Source organism: Garra rufa, chromosome 22, assembly GCF_049309525.1.
Source record: "Garra rufa chromosome 22, GarRuf1.0, whole genome shotgun sequence".
Classification (NCBI taxonomy): domain Eukaryota; kingdom Metazoa; phylum Chordata; class Actinopteri; order Cypriniformes; family Cyprinidae; genus Garra; species Garra rufa.
The window spans coordinates 8,398,923-8,424,754 of record NC_133382.1 but is presented as its reverse complement, the minus strand read 5'-3'; the positions used below and the strand labels follow the sequence as shown (position 1 = coordinate 8,424,754).

The 25,832-nt window shown below is 37.0% G+C and overlaps 1 protein-coding gene across 1 annotated transcript in view; it reads left to right on the top strand.

The window, feature by feature from the left end:
• pcdh15b (protocadherin-related 15b) overlaps positions 1-25,832 on the top strand; it is a 277,431-nt gene that overhangs the window by 123,773 nt on the left and 127,826 nt on the right. The window contains exons 14-15 of the mRNA XM_073828840.1: positions 3,882-3,975; positions 17,398-17,526. Coding sequence (XP_073684941.1) covers positions 3,882-3,975; positions 17,398-17,526 — 223 coding nt within the window. The remainder of the gene's footprint in view (positions 1-3,881; positions 3,976-17,397; positions 17,527-25,832) is intronic.

Below are 25,832 nucleotides of genomic sequence, written 5' to 3'. Positions count from 1 at the left end.
GCATACTTCCATATTCAGATCGCCCCCCACCACAGGCAATTCTTGAGATTTGCCTTTGAGGGAGTGGCATATCAATATACAGTCCTTCCGTTCGGACTGTCGTTAGCTCCTCGCACGTTTACAAAGTGCATGACGCAGCGCTTTCCCCTCTGAGACAGATGGGAATTCACGTCCTGAACTACCTCGACGACTGGCTCATTCTAGCCCAGTCAGAGAACGAGCTAATACACCACAGATCCATAATCCTCAGCCACTTAGAGTACCTAGGACTCAGGGTCAATTTCGCCAAGAGCGTGCTGTCTCCCAGTCAACGCGTTGCGTTCCTGGGAGCAGTTTTCGACTCAACTCAAATGAAGGCAGCAGTTGCGCCGCAAAGAGCCCAGGCCATTCGCAGGCTCGCGGCCTCCTTCAAAGTCGGAGCCCTTCGCCCACTCAAGGCCTTTCAGAAGATGCTCGGCCTTATGGCCTCAGCATCTCCAGTACTTCAGTTGGGCCTGCTTCAAATGCGCCCCCTGCAGTTCTGGCTGAAACCAAAAGTTCCTCCTCAAGCCTGGCGTCTAGGACGCCAACGCATCAAGGTAGATCGGGCCTGTGTAGCAGCCCTGGCTCCTTGGAAGAGCTCTCAATGGATGGAACAGGGCGTTCCCCTGGACATGGTAGTCAGAAGGAAGGCAGTCTCGACAGATGCCTCCAACTTAGCAGAGAGCCGCCTTCACATCAACTGCTTGGAAATGCTAGCAGTGTGTTTAGGCCTTCACACCCTTCTACCTGTCGTGAAGGGACACCATGTCTTAGTCAGTTCGGACAGCATGACAGTGGTGTCCTACATAAACCACCAGGGGGGTCTCTCGTCGAGACGTCTATTCACGTTAGTAGAACGTCTTCTGAAATGGGCTCAGCGGCACTTCCGCTCGCTAAGGGCAACGCATGTGCCAGGCAAATTGAACCACGGAGCAGACATGCTGTCTCGGAGCAACGTCTCCTCAGACGAATGGATGCTTCACCCTCAAACGGTTCAGCAAATATGGGCTGTCTTTGGCAAGGCGCGAGTAGATCTTTTCGCCTCAAAAGACAATTATCACTGCCCAATCTATTTTTCGAAGGAACAGGATGCATTGACCCAAGAATGGCCCAATCTCCTGTTATATGCGTTCCCTCTGATCGCTCTGTTACTGCAGGTCATCAGACGAATACGGGAACAGAAACTCAAAGTCCTGTTAGTGGCCCCATTCTGGCAGAACCAGCATTGGTTTCCAGATCTTCCCCGGATGCTTTCGAAAGCACCGTGGCCCGTTCCACTGAGACGAGATCTCTTAACACAGGCAAACAGAACGCTATGGCACCCCCAACCGGAATTGTGGGCGCTGCACGTATGGGCTCTCGACGGTATTCCATGACCTCATAAATGGTCAATCTGTGGGAAAGAACGACTTGGTCGTTCGTTTTTTGAAGGGGTCAAGGCGGCTTAATCCTCCTCGCCCCATCACAGTTCCTTCTTGGGACTTACCCACAGTATTGAGGGCCTTGAGAGACCCTCCCTTTGAACCGCTTCAGTCCGTAGGCCTTCGCCCCCTGACGTTGAAGACTGCTCTGCTATTGGCTTTGGCATCAGTCAAACGTATGGGTGACCTACAGGCGCTCTCTGTGAGCCCTGTATGCTTGGAGTTCGGGCCGAATGACTCTAAGGTCACCTTGAAACCAAGACGTGGGTATGTACCCAAGAGTCTCTCGACACCCTTTAGAGACCAAATTATTTCCCTCTTGGCTCTTCCTCCTTCGGAGCAGGAACAGGGATTTAATCCTCTCTGCCCCGTCAGGGCTTTGAGATGCTATGTGGAGCGTTCTGCGCCTTTTAGGCAGTCAGAACAGCTGTTCGTGTGTTTCGGTGGCCGCACCAAAGGGTTTTCGGTCACAAAACAAAGGTTATCCAAATGGATTGTGGAAGCCATCACGCTGGCTTACTCTTCTTTGGGCCTACAATGTCCCATGGGAGTAAGAGCCCATTCGACTAGAGGCATAGCCTCGTCCTGGGCGTGGTCTAGTGGGGTTTCTATTGCAGAAATTTGTGCGGCGGCAGGCTGGGCCTCACCGTCCACATTTGCTAGATTTTATAATTTGGACGTCCCAGTCTTACAGACTCGGGTGCTTTCTGCATAGTGGTATAACTGTTACCAGTATGTTACGTATGGTGCGCCTTGGCCTCATTTGGAGCTCCAAGTTGTACTTATTCCCTGGAACGGATGTTTATCAGACTATCTGATGGAACAAATTGGCCCTTATTAGCCCTTTAGTGCTAGGGTCATGTCTGTCGTTCCTCTACCTTAGCAACGGCGGGATTGTACTGGTTCCCCATAAGCGTCTTACGACGCAGTACGAGTGAAAGTATCGAAAGGGAACGTACTCGGTTACTTTCGTAACCTCGGTTCCTGAGATACGGGAACGAGTACTGCGTTGCTGGCCGTGCTAGGTAGCTGCACGACTCAGTCGTCGCTTCAGTCGAAGTACCTGAGTCCCTATGGCGAAATGCTCGCTTATATAGCCAGATGCACCGCCCCTTTTGGCGCGATCGGGCGCGAATCATCGCCATAGGTTTGTGCATCTCCGCTGCCGAGCCATTGGTTCGTTTCTTTAACACTGCACGAACCAATGGCCGTGCAGTTACACTGCGTTATTGAAATGCTTCAGTCTCAGGAGAAAAGGAGCTTTTCCCATAAGCGTCTTACGACGCAGTACTCGTTCCCGTATCTCAGGGAACCGAGGTTACGAAAGTAACCGAGTACGTTTTCCTAGTGTCTTTTCCCCTATGGTTCTAGCTTATATGGTTTAGTCCTTGTCTCCCCCTTTTGGTATTGTTTAGTTAGTTCAGTCTTGCCCATATTTGTATTTCCCCCTTGTTATCTCGTTATCTTGTTTGTGACCACGCCTATGTTTCAGTGTATTTAAGAGTCTGTGTGTTCACTCCCCATTTGTCCGTCAATGATTCTGTTACCTCTGTTTGCTTGTTTTCATGTGCTCATCTTATACTCCCGGTTTTTGTTTGTTTGTATTAGTTACAGTGTTTTATTTAATAAACTATTTACGTTTTCATTTACTCCGGTTCTCCTCATCATTCTCCACTCCTCAACCCCGCCTGGATCGTGACACTCACATTATAACAGTTTATTCACTATAGTTTAGAAAAAGGTAATAAAATAAGACAAAAACTCAATAGTTAAACTAAAAATAAAGTTGACTTTATTTTGTTATCTTCACTTACATAAATGAACTATAGTGTCCTGCACCCATTAGTAAAAAAAATATATCTGGTGTCTGAATAATTTTTGATTTGACTGTATGTAGCATATTTGTACTCCAAAAGTAACCCTCCAGCAGACAGTTCACAGTTCACTGTTCCACCAGTTGTCAATTACACTTGCATTTCCACATAAACAAATGTAAATGTGTGACCGAACGCACTGTGTACTAGAACTCATTTGAATTGGGCACAATGTTTTACTTGTGGCTGCTGTTGCCTGACGACAATTAATTCAGTCCTAATCATCCCCAGGCACACGTAAAATGTCCTCAGCCTTTCACAGTAGCCCAGGTCTTACAAGGAATGAATATATTGGCCAACCATCTCATTCAGCAGCACATAATTCCATCCAGCTTATATATGATGAACTAATTTCAGCCGAAAATGATTCACTTTGTCTGGATTTTGGCTGTGGACTGTTGTGCGTATGACATTTTCCAGTTTTGTTTTCTTGGCACATGGTGTGAATTTTAACAGTTTTTTCCCTCTTTCACTCTCGCTTGCCCTCTAAAGCTGCCGTAAAGTTAAAACACTTAGACCTCTGGGCCCTATAATCCTCAATTTTTAACATCATTTTTGCTTTCAGGTCTGGCTTGTTGTTGCTGGCGAAGACGCTGGACAGAGAGATCACGGATCACTACACGCTGACAGTCACGGCCTCCGATGGCAAACCAGATGGGGTAAGACTGAAGCCTGTCAATCAATCACGCCCAACTGAAGATGAAAAGCTGCTGTAAACGCAGTTCAAAAGATCGTAATCGAATCTTCTGCTTAAACAGACATCACATGTAGACACAGTACAACATGGCAGGCAGAGTCTAACAGAATCAATCATGTTGACGGAAAGAAGGGCAGATGAGAGTTAGAAACGGTCATGAAGTGTGTTGGGAGTATTGTATAATCATTTTTATTCCCACAGATCTGTTCAGTGTTACTGTGTTTACACAATTGCATATAAAAACTGTCATGAATGCATTCATGATTAATGATTAACTGTCAGTCATATAGACAACCAAATCATTCTTTCACTCAGTGATTATTGTTTGTTTATTAATCAATTTGTTCTATTTAATTTATGTATTTATATAGATTTAAGTTCGATATTTTAAAATATTTTTGAAATAAGTCTATTTTACGCTCACCAAGGATTTGTTTATATGATAAAAATTTAAGTAAAAACAGTAATATTTTTAAATATTATGTAACATAATTTATCTGTAAAGCTGAATTTTCAGCAGTCATGTTTTTTTTTTTATAATATCATTTTATTATTACATTTATTCAATTTTATTATACAATTGTATTATTTATTGTATTATATATATATATATATATATATATTTTTTTTTTTTTTATTATTACTTGTATATTAGTATATATTAGTATAACATAACTGTTTTTTGCTTTTTCATCAAATAAATGGAGCCTTGGTGAGAATAAGTGAATAAGTTTGATAAAAATTTAAGTAAAAACAGTAATATTGTCAAATATTATGTAACATAATGTATTTTTAAAGCAAATTTTTTTTAGCAATCATAACTCCATTTTTTATTTATTTTTTATTTTTTTTTATAATAACATTTTATTATTAAAATTATTGAAATTTATTATACAATTTTATTATTTATTGTATTTTATATACATATAATTTTTTTTATTTTTTTTTATTATTATTATTACTTATATATTTGTATATACTGGTATAACATAACTTTTTTTTTGCTTTTTTCATCAAATAAATGGAGCCTTGATTAGAATAAGTGAATACGTTTTTCAAAAACTTTTTTTTTTTTTTTTTAATTGTAATTTTACAGCATTAATTTTTTGGTTTATAGTTTATTGTTATATTTTGTACTACTATAACAGTACTATATATTCGTAATGTGAAAATTTGAAAGAAGCATAATATTTTATAGATGGTATTACGTTTATATGAAAAAAAGGAAAAGCCTTCCATTGATTCACTTATTCAGACAACCAATCAATCAAACTGATGTTTATTTGTTCATTCGTTAATTTCAAGTGATTAATTTCTTTTGTTTGTTTTCATGCTAATTACACAGTAGTATTTAAGTGTAATTATGAAAATTAAATGAATTTTGAGAAAGAATGATAAAGATTAGAATCAAAGTAAAGAGAAGCCTATTGATTCATTTACGCAACCAAGCAATTAATGGCGTGCATCAATCAAACAAATGATTCCTTCACTCGCTGATTGCTGTTTGTCCGTTCCTTTGTTCATTCATCTGTTCGTTGGTTCGTTCTTTTACAAAAGTGTTTGATTTTCGTTTGATGGGGTGAGTCTCCTAGCAGTTACCAGCGACTGGTCTCTTCTGTGCACTCCACTCTCACAAAGGGCTCACAGTGATTGATCTAAATAGAGGAAAATGAGGTGCATCTTACAATGGAGTGATTATGCCGTAATGATGGAGATAAACGAGCCGAATGGGCTTTTTAATTATGAAGCACCTTCTTTCGCTTCACTTTCTCATTGAGCCTGTTTCCCTTACTGGATGAACCAGCGGTGAAAATCTCACTTGGTATTCCTCAATAAAAGAGATGCCTGGATTTACAACCCGCTTCAAGGACATGTAATGTGTTCACCTTCAAACTTAAGGATAATCGCTCACCATCTTCAGAGAGAAAGTGCATAAGGATCCGGGTTTAAGCACAATGGTCTCCATTTATATCTAAACTGTCAAGGTGGTTGTCAGGCGGTGGAATTATATTACATCAGAGTCGAAAGTCTATGACTTTATTGTCACGTTAACATAGCCTTTACAAACAAATGCCAGCCATTCCAATACTTTAATAACCCCTGGAATAATTCAAAGCACATCTTAATTGGTAGAATTCTCTGAGCCGTGATCTGTCCTCTTTCCTGGTCCCTGTGTGCTTAGCTCATGAAAGTAAGATGAGAAAACAGTGCAGCAGGTTTCATTCCTATCTTCCCGTTTACCCACAAGTGTCCCTTCATGACCTTTCTGATTCACTTGCGGCTAAAAATCAAGGGTGAAGTTGAGACGAAAGGCTGGGGGAACAGGTGCGGTTTGGAAGGTTTTTAAAATTCAGTGACCTTTACTAAACCACCTGGTCATTAGCCAATTTAATAAACAGTCCTTTTTCTGCAGAGGAAAGATGGGAAAATAGGTTTCTTTCTAAGGGCCCCTGGTGATACTCAGAGTTGACCTCTGTGCCTGCTGAGGTCACTCAGGCTGATGTAAGAGCCAGATAGATTCACAAAGTCCACACGAGAGATTTCTTCATCCCAGTCTGTGGTTAGAGAAACAGATATAGCCAGACGTCTGTCTGGTGTACACAGACATTTGACTATTGGCATAAAGTCCTGCTGGGATGGGCACAATTCAGTATTAGCTCCGTTTCAGTCCCTATCCATCCAATCAACCAACCCGTTGCTTTTCAAAATACATTTTTCTTCAGTTCTGAATGCTGCACAATTATTTATTAAAAGACATTTCTACAGTTAAATTCTTTTTTTTTTTTAATTATATTTAAAGGGATAGTTCACCCAAAAATTAAAATTATTTTATTAATTACTAGGGGTGTGACGAGACACTTATCCTACGAGACGAGACGAGACACGAGATTTGGTTCACAAGAACGAGACGAGATTTTTGAACTTTTTTTAAAGAAATCCTCAAGGATGAAATATATATGGAAAAATAGCATTTTATTCAAGTGAAAAACAAAATGCATGTGCATTTTGACATGAACTTGTACTTTATGAAATTAAACTTCTATTTTAATGAATTATATGCAGTAATAAACTACAGCTGCATGATTGTGGATAAATTGAAAATCACAATTTTTTTAAGAAATTGGAGATCACAATTCTCTTAAAAAAATCAAGTCTTTAAAAAAAATATTTCAACAAAATTTAAAAAAATGAGAGGTCAGTGTCTCAGTTAATAAAGACTTGTTTCTATACTGTTTCAAGTGTTAAGATACTTTCATTTCGTTTGCAAAAAAGATCTTGTGCCACGAGATTTCGTCACATCCCTATTAATTACTCACCATCATGTCTTTCCAAACAAGTAAGACCTTCATTCGTCTTTGGAAAACAAATTGAGATATTTTTGAAGAAATCAGAGAACTTTCTGACCCTGCATAGACAGCAACGCTAATCGTTAAAATAGTTAAAATAGTTCATGTGACATCAGTGGTTCAATCGTAATTTTATGAAGCTGCCGTGGTACTCTCATGAATGTTCATTGAAGACTCCCATAGCTTCATAACTTTATAGTTAAACCACTGATGTCACATGGACTATTTTAATGATGTCCTTACTACCGTTCTGGTCATTGAACGTGGTAGTTGCATTGCTGTCTATGCAGGATCAGAAAGCTCTCAGATTTCATCAAAAATTAATTTAATTTGTGTTCCGAAGATAAATCTCACAGATTTGGAACGACATGAGGGTGAGTAATTATTGACAGAATTTTCATTTTGGGGTGAACTATCCCTTTAATAACTAAAATACATTTAGAAAAGTTAGAAAAAAAATAATTTGAATACTATATATTCTCAATAATATATTCTCAAAGAAATACCAAGCTTACATATAGCCTGGAGGGAAACTTATACAGTGTTGAACTCTCATGTCCACATCCAATTTACATAACTTGCATCTTTCACAAGGACAGACCATCAAACACACAGTACATACGTTTTTATACAGAATACAGTGCACTCTGTGGCTGCATTTGCTGAAGTTTGGAGGTTTGTGAAGTTAGATTAAATGTTCAGCAGGTATTCAAAGATATGTTTAAGTTATATAAATGAGTACTTTCTGAATGCCGACGGTATATAAAAATATTATAGCATTTGCAATTCTATTATTAGACAGAACTGTTAAGCGGTGTCTCATTTCGAAATCTGTGCCCTCCGGAGGTCAAATTTATCTGCTACATACGTCAATGGGGCTGTCTAATTTCAGAAAAGCAAACATTAGAAAATGGACTGCTATTCTTAAGGAGGCATACATTTTTACTTTGGAATGTATTGGTTGCTTTTCTGAAGCTAGACAGTCTCATTGATGGCTGACAAATGTAACCATCAAAAGCGAGACGGCATTAAACAAAGACAGTCGATGCATCCAAAACTGCGTACTGTCTGAGTAGGTACTGTGACCGTTAGTGAAGTAAGTTTTATATAAGGTGAATTTGGGTTCCCTGTTGAAAAAAAAAAATGCATATGCTGGTTAGGTATGTTTTGAAGCAAGACAGCCCTGCTGAAAACAATAGAAACCATCACAGAAAGTCTAATGGTTTCCACTACAAATACCATTACAAACCCGAGCGGCGATGCAGATGAACTCTTATTTTGCATCTATGAAATGTGTTCGAAATCAGAAACTTCCCTACTATATAGTATGCGAAAAACTGTACGAGGCAGTATTATTAAGTCAGTAGGCAAAAAGCACCCATGCAGATGACCTACTAATTCTGTTGGGATTCTGAAGTGTGCATTTGATGATTACTTTGCTATCCCATGAGTTCCATGGAAGAGGATTTATAAAACGGCAGTGAAGCAATGCAACATAGCGCACATACGAAATTTCATTCTACCCTATTGAAAAAAACAGCATATGCTGGTTAGGTATGTTTTGAAGCATGCCAGCTGGTTTGAGCTGGTTTAAGCTTGTCCTTAGTTGGTCCTAAGCTGGTTTAAGCTGGTCATGTGCTGATCCTAAGGTGGTCCTAAGCAACTAGCTCTCTAATGGTTTCCACTACAAATACAAACCATCAGCTTTTATCCATCAAAACCATAGAACAATAATAGAAGGCAACCAATTACCAGTAGAGACCAACAGGCACCATTAGTTACCATTAAAACCAGTACAATTCCCATTATAACCAGTAAAACCATTATAAATTTTGTGATGGTTTCTATTGTTTTTTTTTTTTTGTTTTTGTTTTTTCAGCAGGGAGCTGGTTTAAACTGGTCCCTAGTTGGTCATAAACTGAGCAGGAGCTATTTGCTTAGGATCATCTCAGAACCAGCACATGACCATCTTAAACCAGCTCAGGACCAACTAAGGACAAGCTTAAACCAGCTCAAACCAGCTGTCATGCTTCAAAATATACCTATCCAGCATATGCTGTTTTTTTAAAACAGGGTAGAAAGAAATTTCATGTGCGCTATGTTGCATCGCTTCACTGCCGTTTATAAATCCTCTTCCATGGGACTCATAGGATAGTACAGTAAGTTAGCGAGATAGTAAGATGCACACTTCAGAATCCCAACAGAAGTAATAGGTCATCTGCATACTTTTTGCCTACTGACTTTCAAATATGAATTTGGGCATACTACTGTTTTTGTACCAAAACATTGGCTCATAAATGTGACCCTGGACCACAAAATCAGTCAATAGGTAAATTTTTGAAATTGATATTTATACATCATCTGAAAGCTAAATAAATTAGCTTTCCATTGACATAACTATTTGAAAATCTGGAATGTTAACGTGTAAAAAAATATAAATACTGAGAAAATCGCCTTTAAAGTTGTCTAAGGTGGCTTTTACACTGGGCTCATTTGCTGCGGTCTGAGCCCGGGCACCCGTGCCCCCCGCAGCCAGTGTTGCCAACTTGGCGACTTTGTCGCTAGATTTAGTGACTTTTCAGACCCCCTTAGTGACTTTTTTCTAAAAAAGCACTTAACGGCCAATTTAGCAACTTTTCGGACAAACCAAATTTAGTTTCTGAGACTTTCTGATACTGCCGCACGAGCGCGAGGTTGTGCTTTTCCAGCGTGCACACCTCTCTCTCTCTATCTGCATCTGCTCTGTTCAGTGAGCGGCAGAAAACCAGCACTTTCAGATTTAAAAATATATATTATTTTTAGTGGTGGGCCGTTATCAGCGTTAACGTGCTGCGATATAAAAAAAATATCGCCGTTAATCTATTCTCAAAGTTGGGTTGGGAGCTGGGTCTATACTACACAAGTTATGACTTTCACCTTGATATTTTAGCGCGGATGTATACCTAGCCGAATTGCACTGTAGGGGGCCTGTGTGCATGCCTACTGTGAAATTACCGCAGAAGTACATGCAGTGTAGGAATAGTTGGTTACACAAGTTTGTATAGTTAATTGTGTTGTAAATGCAATTGTCAAGCCGTTTGTGATGCATTTTGGAAACAGGAGATGAGCCCCTGGTCTAATGCGCCACCTGGTTTGAGAAACCCGTTCTCAAAGACTTACTTTTAGTCATTATTTGGGTAGCACACATATTCTAAATGCCTTCGGCAGAATTCAAATTATCCATTTTAATCTAGATTAATCTAGATTAATTCCAAGATTACAGTGAGATTAATCTAGATTAAAAAAAATATTTTATGCTCACCACTAATTATTTTGCTTCTAACTCAATTTTACATGCAAGTTTTACATGCAAATTTCAATCCTGTTGTCTGACAACAGAAACTGTAAATATATCAATATATCTATTAAAGATATCAATGAAAACCGTTTTATTGAGAATTTGGCTGCATTAAAATGCAGTATGTGAGCACAGAGAGACAAGAAAATATGACACAGTGATGACTAGGGATGGGAATCGAAAACCGGTTCTTGTTGAGAACCGGTTCCCAGTGTTTCAATTCCTTTGAATCGTTTGCAAAATTTGCAAACGATTCCCTTAACGATTCCAGTGGGCACGAATGACGTCATCACGCGCATTGCGTAACTTACACACGTTGCGTAGCTTACGCTCAGTCAATAGTAAGCATGGCGCCTAAGCGGAACAAACGCTCAAAAGTCTGGTTGTATTTCACCAAAAAAGACGAAAATAGGGCAACTTGCAATACTTGCAGCGTAGATATTTCCTCAAAGGGAGGAAATACCACTAACATGCTAAAACATTTGCGCACACAGCATGCAATAACAATAAAAGAATGTTGCATTTTCGATCCGCTCCGGACTAACAGTTCTCAACCCAGCAGCGGCAGCAGCAGCAACAACGTTAGCATGAGAATCTTCCAAATGAGAATCGATAAGGGAATCGATAAAGAATCAAATCGTTAAGCAGAATCGAAAATGGAATTGGAATCGTAAAAATCTTATCAATTCCCATCCCTAGTGACGACACGGATATTGTAATTAGCGTATGACGTCATCTAGCGACATTTGGCGACTTTTCAAGCAGGGTTTAGTTACTTTCTACTGAAAAAAGTTGCCAACACTGCCCCCCAGCGTTGGTCTGGTTTCACACTCAACTTGATTCTGTCAAACCCTGGCGTGTTTGCGTTCAAATTACATTATCACAAATGTGCACAGCACATGATAGAAAACAGAACACAGGTCAATAAATTGTCTTTTTATTCATTTTGTACTATTATGTTAAACGGAGCAAACAACACTTGAGTTTTACTGTATGTCTGTCCCATTTAGACTGCTTTCTGCCGCCTGCAAAGTGACTATTTTGAGGATACAATTGATTGCCATTCATCTGTTGCTCTGATTGCAACAGCAACGCACGAATACACTGCAGGCTCACTCCTGCTCGAATTCTAAGGAAAATCATCAACACTATTATCTCTTACATGTGTTTTATTTAAGTAAATACATTGTAATCTTCTAAAACGCATTAGCAGGTTACTTTACTTCCTGAGCAAGTGTGCACTCAAGTCCTTGTTGCTTTCATATTCATGCAAACCATGCCACAGTTCGAGTGTAACCGAACTTAGACCACCTCCTTCAGGTAGTCTCGGGTTCTGTATCCCGGTGCGTTTGCATGACAGCTTTCACACTATCCAAACTTGCCAAACTCTGACGTCAAATGAACCCGGTGTGAAAGTGCCCTAAATGAAGTTCTTAGCAATGCATTTTACTAATCAGAAATTCAGTTTTGATATATTTACGGTTGGAAATTTACAAAATATCTTCATGGAACATGATCCTTACTTAATATCGTAATGATTTTTGGCATAAAAGAAAAATAGATCATTTTGACCCATGCAGTGTATTTTTGGCTATTGCTACAAATATACCTATGCTACTTAAACCTGGTTTTGTGGTCCAGGGTCACATATCAGCCTTGGCAATATATATTGGTTGACCACTAGTTCAGACCACCACTTAATTTTTCGCTGCATATTTGCTGTAACAATTGGTCACTAGATGATGTTACTAAAGTTAAACTTATTATGTCACAGACACAATCATGATGCTATAAATCAATCATGTTGCCATAAATCACCAACTTCATTAAAAATAAATGACTTCAGGTTGTTTTGTTGTTCCATGTCACTGGTGGTGTAAACAGTGAGAATTGTTGTTGTGCGGATTATAAGTTAACATTTAAAATCTAGGCCACTGGAGAATGAGTGTTTTCACAAGAATACATTTCAAACACATAGGTTTAGTCACAAAGTTGCAAGTTTCTTGCTTAAAGATTAATGGTATCCTTCCGGTTCCTAATCACAGGACGTGAACCTGTTTGTTGACAAACTGAATTACCTTGTGTGCATTTGTCTCGGCTCAAGATCAGCTTACCTTATTCTACCCCCAGAGCGTACTGCAAACTCAGCAGGCTTTATTGCCGGCACATGAAAAATTTACTAGACCAATCTGCCAAATACTCCAGCATTTAAACCTTTAACAAATAAGTCCGAGCAGCAGGGGAAAAACCACCTGCTAATTTATGGAATATTGGTTTCCTCGCTGGCTCGTCTGGGACATTTGCCCTCAGTGTTTTATGTTTCAGGGGAAGTAACAAGATTGACTCTGACTCAACATAAATGGATTCAGAATGATCTGACAAGAGGCTAAGCAACTATGTTGTGAGGACGCCCTCACTTCCTGGATTCCTGGTTTTCAGTTGGGTTTTAATAAGCTATTTTTATTTTATTTTATTTTGCATTGTATGACAACATATTAAACCAAGTGGCATTTATATTAAATATAGCACAAATACATTGTTCACAAAAAGAAGTTTGTTTTTAATGATACACATTATACTGATAGTGATCTGTTTGCCTGATTCATTTTTTTTAAATTATTAATTTACTCATTTGTTTGTTCGTTTGACAGATCATTCTTGCAATAGTATTTGATTTGTTATGTAATTGTCATTTGTGCAGTTGAGTAAGAACTAGCATCTGAAGAACTGGTAGTAGGAGGAGAAGCAATCATATTTGTATAAAAGGTTCTCGGAAACAACTTTCACCCTGTAGACTGTGCAGCTCTAATTTGAATTGACCATATGCACGAAATACTTCCTTGTTTAGACAAGCCAGCTAAGTCATTTCCGGTCAACTGTACTGTGCCGTAATATGAGCGTACTTTGTTCGTTTTCTCTACATAATCCATTCACAATTGAAGAAAAGTGTTGTTTGTCTACGAGGAACAAACGTCCATGTATACCGTTTCAAGAATGACAAATGCCAGTTTAAAAAAATTTGCGAGTAAATCGGCTAAATATGCGCAAGCCATTGCTGTGATTGACAGTAATAACCGGCCCAAACAAATGACAAGCTGATGTAAATAAAAAGAGCTTAAATGATTCAGACTAAATTCAGAGTAACAAAACTACAGCAGTAACAAGTATGTGTTGGTTAAATATAGGCTATTTAACAGATTTTACAGTTCAAGATAAAACTTAAAAGTAGTTATTCAATTTGATAAAATATTTCAAATTCCTATTGATTCATATTGAGTGCATTATTTAATTATTATACCATAAATATTTAACATACTTGTAGTGAACTATATATTAGTATTTAAATAATTCACCCTTATAGGCTGTTTGTGTGTGAGCTATGACTTTCTGCACTTGCTATACTATATAATGTTACTTAAGGGCGGTATTTATTACTACAATTTATTACTAGTAATTTTATAATAAATCGAAAAGCAAGACGTCTTGAAAAATATAGGGAGAGGCAGCTGCATAATAAATAATCATCTGCTGCCATCTGTTGGTTATATGGGTAATTCTATAATATTTTAGCCAAAAATAGACGTTGTTTTCCGTGAAAAGTCATTTTTTCGATGCCTTTTTATGAATGAAAAGTGAGTCCGAAGTACATTTTATTTCACAGCTGTAGAGTTAGAAAATAATAAAGGCTTTGAAATATTGCAAGATTTTAAAAATGTGTTGATGACTAAAGGCAAGTTAGTGATTATCAAGAATACCATTAAGATGTCCTGGAAGAGAAATATCGCTAGCTTGCTAACATTAGCCTAAACACGTTATGATAGTGTTTAGCTGTCAGCATTTAAATGTACAACTATGCAGATACGGAGAGTATGGGATTACCAGGCTCCGCATTTAAATTATATGTTGTTAAATAATTTGAAACTGAATGTTCATGCCGCTAACATTGTTTATAATGTTGCAATTATAATTTTTCTCAGTTTCTGATAAGAACGAGGCAGTAGATGAGTCTCAATAGTCCACCTAATATATAGCATATAAAATGAGCTTCAGCGGAAGTTTACGAGCTGGCTTATCTTTATGCGGAAGTTCTAAAGAATGCTCCGTGCATAAGGTCATTTGACTTGTGCTCCCATCCTAACTGAAGTTACACTACCTAACCTGACCTGCAAAAACACATTTGTACACAGAAAATGGCAAATCATATTATTTGTGTGTGTGTATTTGAAGCATAGATCAAATTAGCATAGATCAAATAAGAACAATCTTAGAACCCTATCGTTCTATTATACTATTGTTCTATTGTATTATCATTCTATCTATCTATCTATCTATCTATCTATCTATCTATCTATCTATCTATCTATCTATCTATCTATCTAGCGTTTGTTCGTTCGTTCGTTCGTTCGTTCGTTCTTTTTGTCTATCGTACTATCGTTCTATCTAACGTTCTATCTATCGTTCGTTCTGTCGTTCGTTCTATCGTTCGTTCTATCGTACTATCATTCTATATATCATACTATTGTTCTATCTATCTATCGTTCTGTCTATCTATCGGTCTATATATCTATCTATCATTCTATCCTTTGTTCTGTCGTTCTATCATTTGTTCTATAGTTAGTTTTATCTATCTATCTATCATTCGTTCTATTGTTCGTTCTATCATTCTGTCTATCTATCGTTCGTTCTGTTCGTTCTATCGAACTATCGTTCTGTTGTTTTATCCTCTATCGTTCTTTCTATCATTCGTTCTATCATTTGTTCTATCGTTCGTTCTATTTTTCGTTCTATCGCTCTATCTATTGTTCTATCTATTGTTCTATCTAATGTTCTATCTAACGTTCTGTCATTCTATCTATCTATCTATCTATCTATCTATCTATCTATCTATCTATCTATCTATCTATCTATCTATCTATCTATCTATCTATCTATCTATCTATCTATCTTTCTATCTATCTATCTATCTATCTATCTATCTATCTATCTATCATTCGTTCTATTGTTCATTCTATCTATCATTCTGTCTATCTATCGTTTGTTCTGTTCGTTCTATCGTACTATCTATCGTTCTGTTGTTCTATCCTCTATCTATCGTTCTTTCTATTGTTCGTTCTATCATTTGTTCTATCATTCGTTCTATTGTTCGTTCTATCGTACTATCGTTCTATCGCTCTATATATTGTTCTAACGTTCTATCTATCGTTCTGTCATTCTGTCATTCTATCTATGTATCTATCTATCTATCTATCTATCTATCTATCTATCTATCTATCTATCTATCTATCTATCTAGCGTTTGTTCGTTCGTTCGTTCGTTCGTTCGTTCTTTTTGTCTATCGTACTATCGTTCTATCTAACGTTCTATCTATCGTTCGTTCTGTCGTTCGTTCTATCGTTCGTTCTATCGTACTATCATTCTATATATCATACTATTGTTCTATCTATCTATCGTTCTGTCTATCTATCGGTCTATATATCTATCTATCATTCTATCCTTTGTTCTGTCGTTCTATCATTTGTTCTATAGTTAGTTTTATCTATCTATCTATCATTCGTTCTATTGTTCGTTCTATCATTCTGTCTATCTATCGTTCGTTCTGTTCGTTCTATCGAACTATCGTTCTGTTGTTTTATCCTCTATCGTTCTTTCTATCATTCGTTCTATCATTTGTTCTATCGTTCGTTCTATTTTTCGTTCTATCGCTCTATCTATTGTTCTATCTATTGTTCTATCTAATGTTCTATCTAACGTTCTGTCATTCTATCTATCTATCTATCTATCTATCTATCTATCTATCTATCTATCTATCTATCTATCTATCTATCTATCTATCATTCGTTCTATTGTTCATTCTATCTATCATTCTGTCTATCTATCGTTTGTTCTGTTCGTTCTATCGTACTATCTATCGTTCTGTTGTTCTATCCTCTATCTATCGTTCTTTCTATTGTTCGTTCTATCATTTGTTCTATCATTCGTTCTATTGTTCGTTCTATCGTACTATCGTTCTATCGCTCTATATATTGTTCTAACGTTCTATCTATCGTTCTGTCATTCTGTCATTCTATCTATGTATCTATCTATCTATCTATCTATCTATCTATCTATCTATCTTACTAAAATGTTGTTTACATGGATTCACCAATATACTGTACAGTGTTCCCTTGCAATCATCATGTCAAACTATATTTGCAGAATAAATATGTAACAGTAGAGGAATGCTAATTATATGTTTACTGTGTATGTATGAATGTTTGAATGCTATGTTTCTATTCCTCATCTTTCAAAATGTGAATTATTGGAAATGTAGATTCATTGTTAATTGTTGTTACTGAGTAGACAGAATTCTCTCTGCCAGCATGCTAATTTAGTTGCAGCCATCAATTTGTTGAGACGATCTATACTGAAACACTAATCCGCTCAACAGCTGTGGATATTTTTCATTAGACCCCATTCATAGCTTGATGATGAATGCAAATATGTTAGCAATTCTGCAAGTTCTGTGTAAATTAATCAGTGGGAATGGATAATTGTTTGAGAAAGCCAAGACAGTCCGTTCCCAGACAAAATCACACAGAGGCCTCAAGGTTCGCATTTCAGATTTGTTGCATCTTTAGATTATTGACTGAAACTGCGGAAAGTTTTTATTTAGAGGCGTCCATGTAATGACTGAAGTAACCTGTAGGTTTCTTGCTTTCAGACCTCGACCTCTACGGTGAATATTGCGGTGACTGATGTCAATGATAATGACCCTGAGTTCGATCCTCTGCTGCCCCTTAATCTCACAGTTCAAGAGGAAGAGGCAAATGCTTTTGTGGGTCAAGTAAAGGTAAGCCCGCAACCACATTCAAAATTCTTTCTACTTGTTCTCCTCGCTGTTTGATCTGTAAACTATTTGCTCTGCAGCTGTTTTCTGCCCTCTGGAGTCACCTCACATGGAAATCATGAAGTTTACACTTCAGAGTTTAAGTGTGTAACTTCAAGGTTACTCTTTTCTGATCTCTAATCACTTAGTGCTGATTTAAAGGAGTCATTCAGCCAGAAATGAACATTCTAAGTCATTTTTCCACTCCATGACTTTTTATGCAACACACAAAAATAAATTGAATTCCAATTTACTTGAATGCTTTTAATTATTTTTTTAAGTTTCAGAAAATACACAAAAGCATCATAAAAACACCATAAAAGTAATATTATGTATTTGCGAGAAACAGACGACCATTTATGTTATTATTTGCTAAGAATCATCATCTAAGCTATTATATGATTTCAGAAGAGTTTGGAGTGTGGGTGAAAAGTGTCAGAGATGAGAATACTAAACTTGGAACCTGAAGGCATAGTCAAATTAACCAAAATTATTAACAAATGCAAGAGGCAGGGAGATGTGGACAACTTTCTGAATGGCAGCATTCCAGTTCTGTGGAAATTTGTGAATCTTTCTGCAGACCTTGAAGTGTGTAACTTCAAGGTTACTCTTTTCTGATCTCTAATCACTTAGTGCTGATTTAAAGGAGTCATTCATCCAGAAATGAACATTCTAAGTCATTTTTCCACCCCATGACTTTTTATGCAACACACAAAAAAGAAAGAAATTGAATTCCAATTTACTTGAATGGTTTTAATTTTTTTTTTTTTTTCAGAAAAGACACAAAAGCATCATAAAAGCATCATAAAATTAATATTATGTATTTGCGAGAAACAGACGACCATTTATGTTATTATTTGCTAAGAATCATCATCTAAGCTATTATATGATTTCAGAAGAGTTTGGAGTGTGGGTGAAAAGTGTCAGAGATGAGAATACTAAACTTGGAACCTGAAGGCGTAATCAAATTAACCAAAATTATTAACAAATGCAAGAGGCAGGGAGATGTGGACAACTTTCTGAATGGCAGCATTCCAGTTCTGTGGAAATTTGTGAATCTTTCTGCAGACCTTGAAGTGTGTAACTTCAAGGTTACTCTTTTCTGATCTCTAATCACTTAGTGCTGATTTAAAGGAGTCATTCATCCAGAAATGAACATTCTAAGTCATTTTTCCACCCCATGACTTTTTATGCAACACACAAAAAAGAAAGAAATTGAATTCCAATTTACTTGAATGGTTTTAATTTTTTTTATTTATTTTTTTTTTTTCAGAAAAGACACAAAAGCATCATAAAAGCATCATAAAATTAATATTATGTATTTGCGAGAAACAGACGACCATTTATGTTATTATTTGCTAAGAATCATCATCTAAGCTATTATATGATTTCAGAAGAGTTTGGAGTGTGGGTGAAAAGTGTTAGAGATGAGAATACTAAACTTGGAACCTGAAGGCGTAATCAAATTAACCAAAATTATTAACAGATGCAAGAGACAGGAGATGTGGACAACTTTCTGAATGGCAGCATTTCAGTTCTGTGGAAAGTTGTGGATCTTTCTGCAGACTGAAGGTGTAGTAACATTAGAGAAAGTTTGGGAAATTTTATGGGCAAAAAAATGTTGCAAAATGCAAAATTCCGTTTGCATGGATAACTATTGAAATGACAGGGGCAAATGTGACTGCAACGTAGGCAAGACACATAGGTTAACAGGGTAAAAAATATGAATAACTAATAGACATTCACCATACTTTCCCCAGTTAATTAATCCCAGTACATTAGGACAAAAAGTTTCCTGAAATGTTATGTTAAGTATGCAAATGAGGCATTTTCTAATTAAACCTGCACTAATTTGCATACATTTCCAGAACAAAAATCTAAACATTGTGTAAAGGTTACAAATTTCTTGTTTCATTTTGTTGGCATATTTGAGTCAAAGATTTTTACTAAGAGGATTTTAGATATCTCTTTATATAAATCCATAATTCAACAGCCAAATAAATGGATGGATGGATTTTCACTATGTTTTTAAGAATAAAATGTTAATCATAAATCATGCAAATAATATGGTAACAAACCTTTTTTTTTTAAAAGCTTTCAGAATATGGATAAGAATAAACCTGTAGGTGTATGTAAGTGCTACTGAAGAGGAGATTTCTGACTCATTAGGAAAAAAGCTCATTTTGAAAAAAATAGCCTTTAAGATATGTATTGCAATTAAAATATACAGATGCAAATAGATGCAACTTAATCAAATAAACACTTAAATTAATATTTTGGATGTTTTCTTGCCTTAAAGGGATAATTCATCCAAAAAATAACAAAATCTGTCATCAATTACTCACTTTCATGTTGTTCCAAACCTGTAAGACCTTTGTTCATCTTCAGAACAAAGATTAACCTATTTTTGATGAAATCCGAGAGCTTTCTGACCCTCCATAGACAGCAAGATTCCTACCACACTGTGTCAAGGCACAGAAACATAGTAAGGACATTGTTTGTGTTCCAAAGATGAATGAAGGTCTTACGGGTTTGGAACGACATGAGGGTGAGTAATCAATGACAGAATTTCCTTTTTTGGGCAAACTATCCTTTTAAGATATGATCTGCTCCTAAATATGCAGTAGAGCAACACAGTAGGTAAGGTGTTAAACCAGTTCAAACCAGTTAAATCTTGAGTGTTTTTGAATCTTACTCACTGATTCTTAGAATTTTCTCATAAGAGCCATTTGTTTCAAGAACCACTATTACTTTTGATCATACTTAAGGTATTCAAACAAGTCCCTAACCCTAAGTAATTCACTTCTGCATGTGATTTCTCCCAAACTATTTGCTCTACAGTCACAAAATCTCAAATCGTGTCCCCGCTCCTTTAAATCCGTCATAGTAACTTGCACTGAGCTTGACTGTTCTTTTGTACAGTTCTATTTGAGGATTTCAATCCCTTGCGTGGTCTCATATGACCGGTGTTAATCAGTGCCTGCTGGGGCATGGGCGTGACGCCAGCAGCTGGAGTGTCTTTCTCTGCCCTCTTGAGCCCTCATCTCACTCTCTCCCCATCGCTCGCCCAGCTGGCATACACCCGCAGCACACCCGCCAAAGTCCCTGCCCGCTCCACTGTTTATGATTTTCCAATTAAAGAAATGTAATTTAAATAATTTGTTACCTTCGGGGACGTCCTGTAATGAGCAGCTTTGTTGGGCTCTGTTAAGCTGCGAAGAGTTGTAATTAGTGGTCTAGATTAATAGAGCCGCACTTTGTCATCAGAATAATCACAGGCTAATGCTGGCAGACTGTTTATTAGCAGAGCGTTCCTTAAACATGTCTCCTTCGTGTCAAATAAATATACATCAGACCTCAGGAGATGGGCAGGTGTCATTTTCAAGGGCTTTTGCTTCCTGCAGTCAATGGATACTATATCATTCTATGCACGTTTTATATATCATAATATATTTGCTGGAAATCAGAAAGTTGATTTTTGCATAATCCAGTGAAGTAAATGTTTTCTAAAAGATTTATGAAACTTATGAAACACTTATGAAAAACAAATAATGAAACTCTGGATGGTGCAGGCTGATAGGTCGTTAATGCAAACTGATGATATTCACAGCGTTAAACTACTTGGCACAAGCTGATCGGTTCATGTTGCATACGCAGCCAATAAGCTTGCTGTTTTACATTTAAATGGCTGGTTAGAATCCACTAAAGCATTTAGGTTTCAGAATTACTCTGAAAACCTCCACCTCCCCAGCTCCACTTGTATAGATCTACTACGGGTTATTATATATGCTATTTGTGCAGCAGCAGTATGTCTTAAATACTCACAGCAAAGTATTGGCATATGTATTGGCAGGAACAAGTTCCTGTACTTGCTTTGCAGCAATAATCTACAACAACAGCAATAACCAACAGTAGCAGCAATTCAGCAGTGTAGCTGGTCTATTCCGCCGAGACCAAATACATAACATTTTCATATCCATTACCATGCTAAAATCTGCAGAGAGTTGTCATGATAGAATAAATAAATAAATAAAATTAATAAAGGAACATGGTATTGGTAAATAAAATGAGATGGGAGAAAAATGCTTTTGCATTCTCTCACAAAACTTTTGCTTCCCCCTGAGAAACTTTTTGGTGCTCCTGTGAGCAAACACAGAGTTTCTCAGAATGCAAATGTCCTGCAAAATAACGCACAACTTTTGTGAGACAATGAAAAAGTGTATTTCCTTCCATTTTTAATTCAGTTTGAATCATTTGGCTATGTTAAATTAATTTCTGAAAGAAATTAAAGAAATCCTTTTTTTTTTTTTTTTTGCTACAGGACAGTGTTTTAAACTGATTCAAACTGGTCACTTGTCTTTTGGATCTATTCTTAACTTAAGAGTCATTTGATTTAAGAATAAGGTACAGTAACCCTATATGTTTTTGATTCACTAAAAGTAACTTGTATAAGTCATGTTTTTTATGAATTTAACTGTGTGAATTTAACAGACTACATTGCATACAACCTGCAAAATAACTCAATATAAAGATGGAATCATTTCATTGCTTCACAATCAGTATAGTCTCTGAAGTCACTTTCACAACTGTGTTGACTGGTATGTTTAACTCTTTGAAAGGATTTGGCTGATTAGACCCATTTGTTTGTAAATCAGACTGCAGTGTTTGTGTTAGTTTTTGCATGCAGCCTGCAAAATAACTCAGCATAAAAATAGAATCATTTTATTGCTTCACTCTTAGTATAATCTCTAAATTCACTTTCACAGCTGTGTGGTTGACCTGTATGTTTAACTCTTTGAAAGGATTTGGCTGATTAGACCCATTTATTTGTAAATCAGACTGCACTGTTTGTGTTAGTTATTGCATGCAGCCTGCAAAATAACTCATTGTAAAGATAGAATCATTTTATTGCTTCACATTCAGTAATAGTCTCTGAAGTCACTTTCACAACTCTCTGGTTGACCTGTATGTTTAACTCTTTGAAAAGAATCAGCTGATTAAAGCCATCTGTTTATAAATCAGACTGCAGTGCTTGTGTTAGTTTTTGCATGCAGCCTGCAAAATAACTCAATATAAAGACAGAATAATTGTATTGCTTCACAATCAGTATAGTCTCTGAAGTCACTTTCACAACTGTGTGGTTGACATGTATGTTTAACTCTTTGAAAACCATTGTCTGATTAGAGCCATGTGTTTGTAAATCAGACTACAGTGCTTGTGTTAGTTTTTGCATGCAGCCTGCAAAATAATTCAATATAAAGACAGAATCAATTTACTGCTTCACATTCAGTATAGTCTCTGAAGTCACTTTTACAACTGTGTGGCTGACCTGTATGTTTAACTCTTTAAAAAGAATCGGCTGATTAGAGCCATGCGTTTGTAAATCAGACTGCAGTGCTTGTGTTAGATTTTGCATGCAAAAAGACTCTGAATTCACTTTCACAACTAGAATTAATACACATCCGCTCCATATTTTACCCCGTTTCTCATGTGTAATTAATGTGAAAAAGTCCTGCTTACTGACATTTGCGCAGTATAGAAAAATCCCTACACTTGTATGTATGTAACATCATGTTACAACGCCAGTGCTTTGCTAATTGTTCACCTCCTGACAAGGTGATATTTGTGTGCGCGCCGCAGTACGACAAGCTTCATTTACAAACCCTCACTTGTCCTGAATTCATTTGGAGCTCCTGACACGTCTCCCAGCGAGGCACATTGGATATGGTCCAAAGCTCAACGCTAGCTAAACATCCCCTGCGGCTAACGTGGAGCAGCAGAGGTTTCCATATCATTAGAGAAATGCCCACAGAGCTCTATCAGCGCTATCACAGCAGAGCCTGCATCGCTGCTGATATTACACCTGGCCGGCGTGCACATTTCAAATGACTCCAAATACGCCACAGCATGGGAAATTTAAACTTGTTTGAAGTCGGTTAAGTTCAGGCCAGAGAGTCTCGTCTCATTGTGTGTAGTTGGAAAACTTGTGTGTTGACATGCTGTCCATATTCTTGTGCTTGTTTTTCATCTGAAAGCTTTTTATGAACTCGTGTACTTGCCATTTTGATGTGGGCTGAAGCAGACACCTTAATTTTCTGCCGGCCTTTTCTTTGATGTACTTGTCTGCATTCCATCAATACGCCTCATAATGATTTCAACTCAGAGCAGAAGTGAGACAAATAAGTGGGCAACTGTTGTTATCAGAGGAGCTACAAATTAGTGTGAAGTATGACTGCTAATTAGAAAACATAGTGAGAACTTGTCTTTCTGCCATTATTTGCCTCATAATACAATCATCCTTCATGAAGTCATGTGAAACGCCTTTCACAACCCACTAATTTAGATATTCTGAAGTTTTTCCAAGCATATTCAACTTGTGACTTAGGGGTGTTTACATGACACTGTGTTTAACTTAAATGGAAAACTTTTTATGTGTTTTGACCGTTCATGTTCACAACAGCAGTGTTTCGGGGACTGAAAACTTTTGGAAACAGATTTCAAAGTGCAAGTTTTTGAAAACAATAATGTTATTGATTCCACGTATATTACAAAAGCAATGTGACAATGGCAGTGTCATGTGCATGCATATTTTGTGTTTATTCTATTGGTATGTGTGCAAGCATGTTTCTTTATACATCGCCAACTACTGGCCTGGCATACATAATACAGCATTTTTATTTGTTGTCCATGTCCATATCCATGTGAACCAGGATTGCATTGACAATGTTGTTGTCAGTACGCAAAACTTTTCAAAATCGCTAAGAAAAAACATTTTCGTTTTTACAGGCATAGTTGTGTAAATCTACCCCAGACTTTAATCCAGCTAAATTAATCGAATGGCTAAAAAACCTAATGTTTGTGATGTTACTTGAAAAGAAAGTTGTTTTAGATGTAGCAAATCATTACCTTTTGATGAAAGATTACAAAGACTGTGGAATCATTCGCATTAAGAACAGGAAAGTGCATTAACATGTCAAAAGGGATTTTGATGTAATGTTGACTTTAAGGACAAAGCTTTAGGGTTCCCCATTTCGTAATGCCTGATTTTGGAGACATTTGGAGTGAAATGCCTTGAACAAAATTGCAAACTTTCTGAGAATTGGCTAGTGGGACCACAACCAGGTTAGTTTGTTTCACTAATTTCATGTGGTTGTCAGTGCAAGTCTTTTGTTTGGCGTAACAATAGTGGCATGTTGTCAGGTTGTTTCTTATTTATTTTTTACAGTGACAGGCGAGGTATGTAAGAACACGCATTACAGCGTGCTACCCCATAAAAAATAGCTAATTAAAAATTTGCATTCTTTATCACCTCCTACTGTGTTTTTACGAGACAAACATCACAACACGTGCCCAAACATGAGCGAGCATCGCGTGGCATTTCTGCTGTGCCCTATATTCAAGTTTAATTAACTTTCGATTGATTACTGAGAAGATGAATGCTTTCATTACCGGCTTTTGCTTACCTTAGCATGCGATAAAGAACGCACAGGAAGTTCTGCCATCTCCGTAATGCTATCTTTATTCCGTGTCTGTTTTCCTACCATTTTTTTCTGCCTTATTTTCAGAGGGCAGTTAACCTAAATGTTTCCAAATAACCAAAATAATGATATTCATTTAGAGCAGCAAATGAAATAAAAAGATTTCTTGACCTTAAAGTCTAACAGCCCATAAATAAAGGTACTGGGCTTCTGTGAAGTTCAGCTGTGCATCAGTGATGTCTTCTGGTGAACTGCTTGTTTGTTTTTTGAATAAAAATGTTATTTAAAGCTTTTTAAATAATAAAAAATAATGATATTAAATAAATAATAATAATAATTTCTAATAATCTGTCTATCCATCCATCCATCTGTTTTAACCCTAGTTTTTTGTATTCCCCATATTGATACTGTGTAATTATAAAATAAATAATAAATTAAGTAATTAGTAATAATACCCCTTAATTTTTTTTGCAATTTTGTTATGTTACTGCTTTATGTTAAAGTGCTTTAAGTGACTTTTTCCCACACCAATCTACACTCCATACGTCACACTGACAGAGCAAAAACAGAATTGTCAAAACTTTGTGAATTTATTACAAATAAAAAAAACTACAATAAGTGCAATGCATAAGTATTCATACCCTTAACTCAGTACTTGGTTGAAGCACCTTTACAGCCTCAAGTCTTTTTGGGTATTTTGCGACAAGCTTTGCACATCAACATTTAGCATTATCTGCCATTCTTCTCCTCATCTCTTCACCTCTCAAGCTCTGTCAGCTTGGATGGGGGCAG